The following is a 13656-nucleotide window of genomic DNA, read 5'->3' on the forward strand; positions in this document are numbered from 1 at the left end:
TCTGGGATCCCTACACTTCGTGAATTTTTTAAATATGTTATTTTTAAATTTTACCCATGCATGCATTCAAATATATTTCAAAATACAAATATAATATATTGAGTATCAAATAAATGATGATAATGCCCCAACATCCCCCTACCCCCTACAATCTCAAGAGAAAAATGGGGAAAAAAATACATAGTAGTGTTAGAATAGAAAAAAAATAAAAAGTAAGAATAAGAATGGACTGCTGAAGATATTAAAATCCATCTAATCTAAAATTCATAACTATTTCATCATTAATGGGATTCAACGCAGCTCAGAGGCTAAGAAGAATATTTATAAATCTAAAAAATTAAAAATTTAATCCTTATTTTTGTAAATACAGGTGCCAAATTTGTAAAAATATATCATATTTTTGCCTTAAATTATATATAGTTTCTAAAGGGTAATACAGCTGTACATTTCCCCATTCTATCATTCCAAACTTAAGTGTGATTCAGATTTCCAAGCACCTGCAATACACTTTCTGGCCACTGCTAATGCAATTTCAACAAATTCTATCTGATATCTAGTTAATTTTAATTTAAGTTTTATCCCTATCATGTTATCTAATAAAAATAATTCTGGATTTTGAGGAAATTGGACTCCTATAATTTACACTTGAGTATTATGTTCGATTCTGGTCACCTCATTACAGGAAGGATGTGGAACCTATGGAGAGGGTGCCGAGAAGATTTACCAGGATGTTGCCTGGATTGGAAAATAAGTCTGATGAGGCAAGGTTAGCAGAGCAGGGATTTTTCTTTTTGGAGCATAGAAGGAGCTGAGAAGACTTTATGGAGGTCTACCAGATAATGAGAGGGATATATAGGGTGCACAGCCAGCACCTGTTTCCCAGGGCAGGAATAACAAACACTAGAGGGCATGTGAACAAAGTGAAGGAATGGAAGTTTAGCGGAGACATCAGGGGTATGTTTTTTGATTCACAGAGTTGTGGTGCCTGGAATGCATTGATAGGGATGGCAGAGGAGGCTGAAACATTAGGGCCATTTAAGAGATTCTTAGACAAGGACATGTTTGAAAGAAAAATAGAGAATTATGGGTAGGGAGGGCTTAATACATTTTTTAAGGAATATATGTGTTGGCATAACATCGAGGGCCTAAGAGCCTGCACTGTGCTTTAATGTTAAATGTTCCCTTATACTGACTGCAGCCTCCTGACTGTAAGAAAGATATGTAGAAGTTTGTGTGTATAGGATAGCTATAAATATCGATTATAAGAAAACCAGACTATAGTAACACTGATGATGCCAGCCCAGACCCACTTTCATATTGTTTCTGCTCATAAGTTTCTCCTGTGGCGGCTCACCACAAGGCAGACGGACTGGCCCCGCTTGTAAGTTATGCGACGTGGCAGCCGGCCAAAATGGCGCCATCGGGGGAGTTTCCCTTCCTTCCAGCTCAGGGCTCAGAAACCCGCGCTTGGGGACCACGTGATGCCCGGGTGACGTCAGCGCCCTCCAGCGCAGTTCTCAGCCAGGTCCAGGCTGGGAGTATAAGTGCAGGCCAGCAGCCTGCAATAAACTAATCTGCTCACTGAGCTCAACCCATCTGGTTGTGTGTGTTATTGCAGGAGCTGAGTAGACGCCGCTACACTCCCACCATTGTTAACTTTAATGACTTAAGATTAGTGTGAAACATTTATTTGCATGTGTTAATTAAAGACCAGAAATAAGGCACGGGGAGCAACCCCTCCTGACTTCTGTTAATTTCTGTATACAAGAAGGATATCTCTTAATTATGACTTGTACTTGAGAATAAATAATTGTCATTAAATCATTTCCCTGTCTTTAGAAAGGAGATATGAAAGATGTAATAAGCTTGTAACAATGTTCAAAGAAATGTGATCAAATTTGTCTGGAGGAAAATGCCTTAAATATTGTACTTACTGACTGAGTTCTTTGAATGAGATTTATCAGTATTAGTGAGGTGACCTTGTCTACCCACCACTAAATATTGCTCATTCCCACTGGCGTGACATGAATAAATTCTGTGTGTGTTGTATTGTGTGGCTTAGTTGTACCTTGACAAGAGTGTGGCCATCACAGACAGATGGGTCAGAATTTTTTAGGTGTGTCCAAGAAGGATTCCTGACACAGTATGTCAACATGTCGACTAGGGGAGAAGCCGTACCGGATCTTCTAATGGATAACGAACCTAATCAGGTGACTGATCTCTCGTAAGTATTAGCATTGCTACAGACCAGGATAAAAGCAAACAAAGGGGCAAAGTGTTTAATTGGGGAAGGGCAAATTACGATGGGATGAGGCTGGAACCAAGGAGAGTAAACTGGCAACTAATGTTCACGGGAGAGAGCAGAGAAGTAATGTGGAGGAAATTAAGGGTCCACTTGCATGGGTTTCTGGATCGTTTTGTCCCACTGAAACAGGGAAAATACTGAAGGAAATTGGAATGGTGGATGGCAAAACAGGTGAGCCAGCTAGTTCAGAGGAAGAAGGATGCTTCCATTAGATTTCAGTCTTTTTTTTGCAACAATAATCTTTTTTTTTAATTTTCTGTAGAACTTCAATATTCAGGTGCCTTGCAAACTGTTTATTTCCCTTTGAGGCAGAGTGGCTTCCTATCCAACATCTTGTATTTACAGTTGATTAGACTGACACAAGTCAGGTGTATATTATTGGGTGAACAGATGAACAGATAAGGTTATTTAAATGTCACTAAAGGAAGTTCATTGCAATAAAGTGCAATCAATTGCAAGTTTATAATCCAAACTGAAGTAACATAAATGACCCCCTCCAAAGGGCATACTGCTAATAAACTTAGATTCATAATATGTTATTAACCCTTTCCAATTTGACATTTTGAGTGTATTTATAGAAAAAAAAACCACATGAGAATTAGAAGATGTAAGTAAATATACAAGAAACATACTGTTGACAGTCGATGTGTACATAGAAACATAGAAGATAGGAGCAGGAGTAGGTCATTCGACCCTTCGAGCCTGCTCCGCCATTCAACGAGATCATGGCTGATCTTAAAGTTCAGTACCCCCGTCCCCGCCTTCTCTCCATAACCTTTAATACCCTTTAGTACGTTGAGGGATCAGGCAAGTACTTCAAAATTAAAAAGCAAGAAAAAGCAGAGCCATTTTTCCTCCACCAGGGAAGGAAAAGGAGAAATCAGAAAAAGAGATTTTAAGAAAGTAACCTTCTTTAAACTATGCAAAATAACTTTAGCCAACAGGAAGAATGAAGAAAGAAAGCAGGAAGTAAACAAGCTGAGATTTATACTGCATGTCACCATACTGTCAGGAATTTTCTGGTATCTGAAACAAATTTATTAACCATTGTTAGAAAAATGCTTCAGGTGTGGTATAGAGGTCAGCTTCTTCTTGCACTCTATCTGGCTTTGTACAAAGGCGAGACCCTTTGGGTACAACCTCTGAGACACCTTGACTAAGATCACAGGGGTCACCTTCCCATTAGATCCTGAACTTTGCTGACTGGAGAATTTCATGAGAGTCAGTAGATCTTTAACTAACTTCCAAATTAAATTTATGGAAATTGCTTAATGTGTGGCTAGGAAATGCGTAACAGTAACACGGAAATCTGATTCCCCTCTCATTGTTGATAAATAGTCTTTGGAAATGAACAGTTCTATTTTTCTTGAAGAGATCACATTTAATCTTCTGAAAATTTGGCAGCCTTACATAGAATATATAGGCACTTCACTGACGCCACTATAGGGATGTGATCATTTCTGGTTGGCCATAAGGCGTTTTTAAAGGATATAACACTGTGTTAGTACAATGCCTCTATGTGTTTCACTCTATGCACTCGCCATTTTAATTTTTTTATATTTCTTTGTTTAATTGGGTTTATATAGAAAGGGTAGGGAAGTGGGGTTTATTTGGCATTTTGTGTCCTGTATAACTGATAAATAAATTTTAAAATGAAAATAAAATACAGTACAACTCCGATTATCCAAATGGTTGGGACCGGGCCTATAACGGATAAATGTTTTTTTTCAGATAACTGGCCTTTTTTAGAAAAGCCCAGTAGCAACAGTAAATCACTTACATCAATGTTTCAACAACAAACAACAAGAGAAGGCTTTTAAGCATTAAAATAATGTTTAATTCTCACCAAAAAAATGCTGGCCGCAATGCCACCGCCGATCACTGAGACTCCCAACCGCCGCTACCGATCCCCAACATGTCCCACCGCTGTCACTGATCCCCATGGAGGTTTCCCGGGCCAGCGCAACATTCACTGGTGAGTCAGCAGGCTCCTGTCTCCCCACGCACTGGAGCTCTTGACACCCAAGTCCTGACTCCGAATCCTCCTCTTGGCCTACTACACACGCACACCAAGGAGTCAGGTGTGAGTGTGCGGGAGTAGGCCAAGGAGAGAGTTCGGAGTTGGCGTAGGGAGCTCCAGTGCACCGAGAAGGGGGGGAGGGAAGAGGAGGGTAGCGGAGGGTACGCCACTGAGCCCGAGGTTCTGCTCCTGCCCGAGAGGCCGCTCTTCTTGATGATACCGGCACCGGGCCAGGACAAGGGATTCTTCCATCCACTTGCGGCTGGGAGACAGTGTTGCACAGTTTGAGCGGGAGAGCTGGAGAGAAAAGTTAATAAGGGAAAGTAAAAATGAAATTGAAAGAGAGAGGGAAGGGGGTTACCTGAAACAAGGACAATTGTCATTCTAATTACATGTCAAGTGAATTTTTTTTCAACCTTTGAGGTTAGTTCGGCTTCGTAAACAATTCAGAAAATGAGTATTTTGGATAATTGGAGTTCTACTAAGATTTTCTTAAAGATAAAAATAATAAATTGTGGCGGCCCGGCCCTGTGGAGATCGAGCCAGCATATCGTGCGGCGCGCTCAGTAGTAAACAGCAGCACCCACTGTAACACGTCCCTTAACACAGGGAACCGATGTGGGTGAAAGCTAGAGCAGTACAAGACCAGCAGCCTAAAATGGTGCTGGCCAAGCTGTCCAGCTAACAGATCAATAACAGGCTGGGGAAGAAGGCTATTCACATGCAAGAAGGTTCCTGCCCTCATGCAGCTGATGTCAGCCAATCAAACAAATGGCGGGACCTCCAACAGTATAAAAGGAGCCTTTCTTGCCTCAATAAATCACAGAGCTTAACCTCCCACACTGCGAGTGTGATTGTTTCTTTGCAGCAGTCGGCTACAAAATATTTTTTTTTAAACTGTTGCTTTTGCTGCAGCCAGCATATATATATATATATCTTCTTCTTTGGCTTGGCTTCGCGGACGAAGATTTATGGAGGGGGTAAAAAGTCCACGTCAGCTGCAGGCTCGTTTGTGGCTGACAAGTCTGATGCGGGACAGGCAGACACGGTTGCAGTGGTTGCAGGGGAAAATTGGTGGGTTGGGGTTGGGTGTTGGGTTTTTCCTCCTTTGTCTTTTGTCAGTGAGGTGGGCTCTGCGGTCTTCTTCAAAGGAGGTTGCTGCCCGCCGAACTGTGAGGCGCCAAGATGCATGGTTTGAGGCGATATAAGCCCACTGGTGGTGGTCAAAGTGGCAGGCAGCAAGAGCTTTCTTTAGGCAGTCCTTGTACCTCTTCTTTGGTGCACCTCTGTCATGGTGGCCAGTGGAGAGCTCGCCATATAACACGATCTTGGGAAGGCGATGGACCTCCATTCTGAAGACGTGACCTGCCCAGCGCAGTTGGATCTTAGTGCTTTGGGTCCATTTATATCATAAATGATAGATGTCATCATTAGGAACTGAATTTCATGATTCTATACAATTCTTACTGATCGTTGCAAATTGATTGTAAAACACAAAAATCTGTAGATACCATAGTTAAAGTAAAAACACAGTGCTGGAAAAACACAGCAGGTCAAGCAACGTCCTTTATATAGCAAAGGTGAAAATGTATAACTGAGGTTTCAGACTTGAACCATTTTTCAAGGAATAGAAAAATGTTGATAGGCATCTGAACAAAATAGTAGAGGAAGGGAGGTGTGGTCACAAAGGGAAGAGTGATAGGTGGAGAAGGGAGGGAGGGGTCAGCAGTAATCAAGGGGAGGATGGATGGCAAGGTGAAGGGAGGGGAAAGGGAGTGAGGAAAACTGGAAAGGGGAAGGGAACTGGGAGGTGGGGGGGTGAAGCTGAGAGTAGGTTGGCAGAAACAAGAAAAGTCAATGTTAATGCCATCTGGCTGAAGAGTGCCCAGATGGAAAATCAGGTGTTGTTCTTCCAATTTGTGGGTGATCTTGGTTGGATAGTACATAAGACCATGGACAGACATGTGATTATGGGAGTGTGACACAGAATTGAAATGGTTGGCTCCTGGGAGGTCTATGTCACTGGTGTGGACAGAATGAAGGTGCTCAGTGAAGCAATCTCCGATGTAGAGAAGACTCCAAAGGGAGCAACAGATGCAGTAAATCAGCCCTCTGGATACACATGTGAAAAGTTGCTTCACTTAAAAGGCCTGTTTGCGGCCCCAGACCATGGTGAGGGCGGAGGTGTGGTAGCAAGTGAGGCACATCCTGCGGCCCAAGGGGAATGTGCCGGGGTGAAGGCCACGATTGGTGTGGAGGGATGAGTGCGTGAAGGAGTCATGGAGCAAGCAGTGCTTATTAAAGGTAGTGAGGGGAGAAGAGGGAAGATGTGTCTGGTAATGGGATCCTGTTGTAAGTGCCTGAAATTCTAGAGGATAATGTGTTGGATGCGGTAGCTGGTGGGGTGGTAGGTGAGGATAAGGTGAATTCTATGTTTGTTGCTCTGGGGGCAGAGGGGGCCAGGACTGATGAGCGGGAAATGGAGGAGATGCAGGTGAGGGCTGAGTTGATGATGGTGGAGGGGAAGTCAAGTTTGTGGAAAAAGGTAGACATTTCGGAAGACCTGGACTGGAAGACCTCATCCTGGGAACAGATGTAGCAGAGACGGAGAAATTGACCTTGAATAAAACCTGGAATGTGCACTTTAAGTCATGTGACTTGTTGGATTACAAATTTAAAACTATGGGGCACAGGGACAAATAAAGGGAAAAACGTGACTTTGTCCCACACATCACTGAATAAATATTAGAATCTTTGAGTACTTTTTCAGTCGCTCAGCATATTAAGTGGTATAAATGTTGCCAAAGCTTCAAATTTTCATTAACAGCAAGGTAGATTTGATTTACAGGTAATGGTTTAAACAATATTTTTTGTTACTGATGTGAACAAGAACATTGAGGCAATAAAAGAGATGAACACCATGTGACAAATGAATAAAATTACTTGCGTTTCATTGAAGTAATGTGTTCTTTATAGCTATTTGAAGGCAGAGAGATCTAAAGAGACATTTAATAAGTCTTAAGGGCAAATAAGTTGGAAAAAATGAACACGAATACCTAATACTGTGCAATGGTTACATATCAGACAGACGGATTTATGAGGTATATAATTATTTCAACAAAAACATCCTAAAACTCATAAGACTGAATAATAACTAAGAGAGTCCATAGTCAATAAATAAATGGAGCAAAGCCTTATTTTTCACCACAGCCAAAGAATGGATCTTTCTACACCTGAAGGACATTAATGCTGGTTGATTCAGTGAATGTTAATAGCAGAATTGATAGTCAGAAATACTTAAAGAGCCACAATGCGAGTGCACCTGCTGTATTTACAGGACTGAACTTATTGTCAATATACAGTTTAAATCTTGTTTGATTCTTAGTGGAAGCTGGCTCTGATCCTGCGACTATTTTATTTTCCAGAGTCCTTTAAAGTTGATAAAGGCAATGGAGGTAAATGTGGCAAATGCTTTATTTCATCCTGACTAATGCTTCTGCATTAATCAAAGGATATTCAATGGTGTTTCCAAGTGACACTTGTTTAGCCACAGCCGGCTCATAGAAGCTCAGTCTGAGTTCTGCCAAAGTTACTTGCTCCTCATTTTACTCCAAGCATAGATGGAAAAAGAGGAACTCCAGAAGTGAACTGAGAATAACTGCCTATGAAATCAAGGAGCCCTGGAAGCTGGAGTCAATGAGAATCCACTAGTTGGAATCATCTCAGACACAGGATATCAGGAGTTCATGGTTCTTGGCTGAACCCCTCTTCAACTGCTTCATCAATATGCTCCTCCAATCACAAGGTCAGAAGTAGGGTTGTTCATTGATGATTGCACAATGATCAGCATCATCCATGACTCTTCAAATAATGAAACAGTCCATAATCCAATGCAGCAAGGCCCAGACAATATTCAGGGCTGAGCTGACGGTGGGGACAGTAAAATGCACACCACACATGTCCAGGAAACGATAATATCCAGCAGTGAGACTTCCAGAACTGGGAAGATGCTAAAAATACTGTGGTGAGCAACTCCTCTACCCCAGGAGATTGTCTCTGACTGGAACTGGAGTATATAGGAAAACAGAAAGCCATAGAAAGTGGAAGAAAAACAGCCAAGTTCATCAAAGGAACCAATCTCTTCCTAACTGAAGATCTCTTTCCACTGCTACCTTCAGGTAGAAGATATAGGACCTAGAGTTCAGCACCTTAAGGTTCAAGACTGTTTTATTTTCCCCAACAGCCATGCTGGGTAGCAAACTACCTCCTCAACCGCCCTCACCATGGGTCCATGCACTACTGTAAAATCAATTTATTTTCACTCTAACCTCAACTGTGAATATTTATCTATCCCTTTATATTTATCTTCCCTTTTTTCTGTCTTATGGCACATTATGGTAATTTACTTAAATTGTTTACGGTATATCTTGCAAACCTGGGCTGCAGAAATACTTTTTGAACATCCATACTTAATATGATAATAATCTCATATCTCAAAAATTATCAATGCCTCTCTTATTCATCTTTATCAATGATACATCCCTTCCATACACTTATTTAACTCCAATTCTCCTAATTTAATGGAATAGTTTGGTCACCAGAACTGCATGCCATACTGCAAATATGATTTTGCCCATGTTTAGTGGAATTGTAAGATAATATTTCAACTCCTGTTCTCAATTCCATGACCAATGAAGGCAAATATGCTAAATGACTTCTTCACTATGTTTAACTACCTGTTTTGCCACTTTCAAGGAAACATTTAAAAAAATGGTGCTGGCGACCCACAGCGACTTTCTGCAGGCTGCAGAACCCTTGTTAAATACTCCTCTAAAATACTCATCATCTCAGCAGCTTTCATTATAATCAACTGCATGCACTTTTTTCGTGACCAACAAGCTGCTGAACACAGTTAATGACCTTCAAATTTCCCAGGTAGCAGCTGAGTCAGGAACAGGCCGGCTGGAAGGCAGAGATCTTAAAGGGTCAGGCCACCACCAATATTGAGGTAGAAAATGTGGTGTGAGAGCCGGCATCCAAAGGCTAAAGCAGAGGAGACTGAGACCTCCCTTACCGTCCATGTTACTGGACAATAAAATTGACATCTTGAGGGCAAGGCTGCTTTATCAGAGGCTGGTAAGATGAATCTCAGTAGTTTGCTGCACCAAGACCTGGCTAACAGAGAACACACAATACACCACTGTCCAACCTGTCCATTCATAGACTGGATCGGAACTCAGATTCTGGAAGAGGGAGAGAGGTGGTAGATGCTTTTTCTTTAATACTGGGTGGTGCATGGACAATTGGGTTATGTCAACCTCCTGCTCTACTGCCTCAGAGCAAATTTCGATTAAATGCAGGGCCTTCTATCTACCCTGAGAGTTCTCATCAGTGATGCTAAATGGAGTTTATAACCCTCTCAATGCCGATTACAAACAGGCACTTGTGGAGCTGCACAATGTGGTCAGTAAACAAGAGACGCCCCAGCCCGATACACTAGAAATCTTAGTCGGCAACTTTAATCAAGCCTGCGTCAAGAAAACCCAGCCCAACTACCACTTGCTGTACCAGAGGTCCCAACACAATCGATCACTGCTTCACCAAAGGAAGGCCTACCATTCTTTCCTAAGACCACATTTTGGGAAGTCTGATCACCTGGCTATGCTCCTTCTGCCTTCATTCAGACAGAGCCTAAAAAGAGAGGATCCAGAGATCAGGTCTGTGAGAAGATGATCACAGGAGGCTGAAGAACGGTTACAAAACTTCCTCAAGTCATGAACTGGGTGGTTTTCAGGACTCAGCTGAGGATCTGAATGATGACACCAGGATTTTTTTTTAAAACGGCTGTGGATGAGTGTGTCCCCACCAAAGTTTACCGCTGCCGTCATCGAGCACCTGAAGTGCTACTTCTTCAGCTATGCAAAACATCCCCATAAGAGCTGCCTGGCCCGAAAAGCCACATGTTCCACCTGTGGGGAAAAAAGGGACACTATGGGAAGGTATGTAGTTCCAAACCTTCCTCCAACAGTGCCGCCATCTTGGACTGCGTCACTTCCTTTGCCACATACGATCATGGGGAACGGCTCAGAAGAACTGTGGGGAAAGAAAACCAGGATGGCAGCACTTCCGGCATCACTTCTGGCAGTGAGGAGCAACACTGCATGTGTGGCATGGGGGCAGCCATCTTGTGGGGCTACAACATCGACTGCAACAGCGATTCAGATAGCGACCAGAGGTTGGCCTTGATTATCCTGGACCAGGGCAGCCCACACCAACTAGCCAGGGCCATGATCGACAAGGAGAAAACAATCACATCATGAACTATCTATTCAATACTGGGAGCACGGAGGGCTTCATTCACCCTCGCGGTAACTCCAGTGAAGTGTAAGGTCACCCTGGCCTCCAAATCCTACTTGTCTGAGATCCACAGCAACTACACCATGACATTGACACTGAGTACAAGAACTTTAACTCCTTATCATGCCACAGCTCTGCCCACCAGTCATACTGGGGTTGGACTTCCTTTGCCAGCACAAAAGCGTCTAAATTTAGTTTGACGGGCCACACCCACAACTACCAATCTTTAAATCACCCGCCCACCTTCAGAACACAAGCTGTGGTCTATCCACCCTCCGGGTCCCACTGCCATCCCTGTTCAAGAACCTCATCCCCAACTACAAGCCTGTCACCACCAAGAGCAGGCAATACAACCCCAGCGACAGAGCCTTCATCAAAGCAGAAGTTAAATGATTTCTGGCTGAAAGGATCATAGAATCTAGCACCAGCCCCTGAAGGGCATAGGTGGTAGTAGGTAAGAGCAGGGAGAAACACTGCATGGCCATTGGTTATAGTCAGACCATAAACCAATTTACCCAGCTGGATGTCTTACTCTCTCTGCTGCTTCGCCGATATGGTGAATGAGATTGCCCAGTACTGGGTCTTCTCATCCATCAATCTCAAGTTGGATATCACCAAATCCCAATCAGCCTGTACACTGCCTTCGAGACAGATGGCTGCCTCTACCACTTCCTCCGGGTCCCCTTCTGGGTCACCAATGGTATCCCCATCTTCCAAAAGGAGATGAACCAGATAGTGGATGACCATGGGCTAAAGGCCATGTTTCCCTCTCTGGACAACATAACCACCTGCAGCCAAGACCAGCAGGATCACGATACTAATCTACAGAAAGTTTTCTTCAAAGCAAAAAGTCTCAACCTCATGTGCAACCAAAAGAAGTGCATGTTCAGCACTTCACAGCTGGCCATCCTTGGTTGTGTGGTGGAGAATGGCGTCATTTGGCCTGACCCTAACCGTATGCATCCCCTGCTGGAGCTCTCACTGCTCCACAACCTCAAGACCCTGAAGTGGTTCTTGGAGTTCTTTTCCTACTACACCCAGTGTATCCCTAATTATAAAGACAAAGCCCACCCTCTGGTGAATAAAACCACTTTTTCCCTGTCATTAGAAGCCCAAATGGCGTTGACACGCATCAAGGGTGACATCGCCGAGGTGGCAGTGCATGCTCTGGATAAATCCATCCCTTTCCAGGTGGGGAGTGATGTGTCTGACTTTGCCCTGGCTACCACATTCAACCAGGCAGGCGGGCAGGCCCGTGGCATTTTTTTCCACAGACAATCCAGGTTCTCAAACACCAGCACTCAGCCATCGAGAAGGAGGCCCAGGGCACAGTGAAAGCTATGAGCCACTGGAGGCACTACCTGGTCAGCAAACCATTCACCATGCTGACTGACCAACATGCAGTTACCTTTACGTTCAATAACAAACAGTGGGGAAATATTAAGAATGACAAGATCCTGAGGTGGAGAACTGAGCTATCCATGTACAATTACGAGATCTTGGACCAGCACGGGAAGTTCAACAAGCCTCCCGATGCCCTTTTCCAAGCTATATGCACCAACGTGCAGTGGACCACCTCCAAGCCTGCCACAACAACCTCTGCCCCACCTTGGGGTCACCAGGCTCTACCACTTCGTTTGAGCTCATAACCTCCCCAACTCGGTTGAGGATATCTGGGAACTAACCTGGAGCTGCCCAGTCTGTGCCAAATGTAAACCCCAATTCTACCAGCCAGACAAAACTCACCTAATTAGAGCCATCCGCCCTTTTGAATGCCTGAATATGGAGTTCAAAGGCCCCCTTCCCTCCACCAAAAGGAAGATATATTTCCTCAACATTATCGAGGAATACTCCCACTTTCCTTTCGCCAGACATGACCATGGCCATAGTAATAAAGTCATTATAGAGCATATTCTCTCTGTTCAGATACCCTTGCTATATCCATAGTAACCAGGGTTCCTCATTTATGAGTGAGGAGCTGTGCCAGTACCTGCTGGCTAAGGGTATAGCCACAAGCAGGACCATGAGCTATAATCCCCGAAGGAATGGCCAGACAGAAAGGGAGAACCCCACCGTTTGGAAGGCAATCCTCCAAGCCCTCAGGTTGAAAGACCTGCCCATCTCCCAATGGCAAGACGTCCTCGCTGAGGCATTCCACGCTATCAGGTCCCTCCTCCTTACTGCTACTAATGCAACACTGCATAAAAGGCTCTTTTCCTTCCCTAGGAAGTAGGTGTCAGGAATCACACCAGTCCTGGCTGATGACCCCTGGGCTTGACCTGCTTTGTAGGCATACCAGGAGCCACAAGATGGACCCTCTGGTCGAGAAGGTCCACCTCCTCTATTCAAACCCCCAGAACGCTTACATGGAATACCAGGATGGACGGCAGCACATGGTTTCCATCTGGAACCTGGTGCATGCAGGGGACCCTCACGTAACAGGCCACCTGGCCCCACTAATTACACCTGAAGCCCCACCCCCAACCCCAGGCGCAGCAACCCCACAGTCATGTTAATCCCCTTAGCCACTGGAGCCACGGCTTGTCATGGAAAACACTGCCCTGGAACCAGCAGCTGAGCATCAGCAAGCCCTGCGACAGTCACACCAGACAGGCTAAATCTGTAATGGACATTGACTCACTTCACCCCATCGGACTCAGTTTTAAAAGAAGGGGTGACTGTGGTGGAACCACAGTGTAGCTATTAGCACTGTCTGTATGTACTGTACATTTGGCTAACGGTCAAGAAGACAGGCCCAGAAGGCATTGTGGAGCACTAAGAGCATGACAAGACACTTAGGCGTCCTGGTCATCCAATGCAGCAAGAGAGGTCTCCAACCGTAATGATCCATGCCAATGGATCAAGGTCTCTTCTGCCGAGAGAGTGGGATCGCCCCTATGCAACAGCTGTTCCACTTAAAACTCCATCAGGCACATGTTTCTGTGGTGCAATTTATCTCAGTTAACCCAATTCA

General features: G+C 44.1%; 1 protein-coding gene and 1 long non-coding RNA gene across 12 annotated transcripts in view; one reads left to right on the forward strand and one right to left on the reverse strand.

The window, feature by feature from the left end:
• LOC138756996 (catenin alpha-2-like) overlaps nucleotides 1–13656 on the reverse strand; it is a 667135-nt gene that overhangs the window by 457591 nt on the left and 195888 nt on the right. Inside the window, exon 8 of one of the 10 annotated variants that reach the window (XM_069923546.1) lies at nucleotides 4180–4622. The exons of the other annotated variants lie outside the window; for them this stretch is intronic. Coding sequence (XP_069779647.1) covers nucleotides 4383–4622 — 240 coding nt within the window. The 3' untranslated portion in view covers nucleotides 4180–4382. Of the gene's footprint in view, nucleotides 1–4179; nucleotides 4623–13656 lie in introns of those variants that run through there. 10 annotated transcript variants of the gene reach the window in all.
• The window catches only part of LOC138756997 (uncharacterized), a 30551-nt gene continuing 25105 nt past the window's right edge, over nucleotides 8211–13656 (forward strand). For both annotated transcript variants that reach the window (XR_011353265.1, XR_011353264.1), the window contains exon 1: nucleotides 8211–8503. This is a non-coding gene — a long non-coding RNA (uncharacterized lncRNA). The remainder of the gene's footprint in view (nucleotides 8504–13656) is intronic.

This window comes from Narcine bancroftii, chromosome 3, assembly GCF_036971445.1.
Source record: "Narcine bancroftii isolate sNarBan1 chromosome 3, sNarBan1.hap1, whole genome shotgun sequence".
NCBI classification, from domain to species: Eukaryota; Metazoa; Chordata; class Chondrichthyes; order Torpediniformes; family Narcinidae; genus Narcine; species Narcine bancroftii.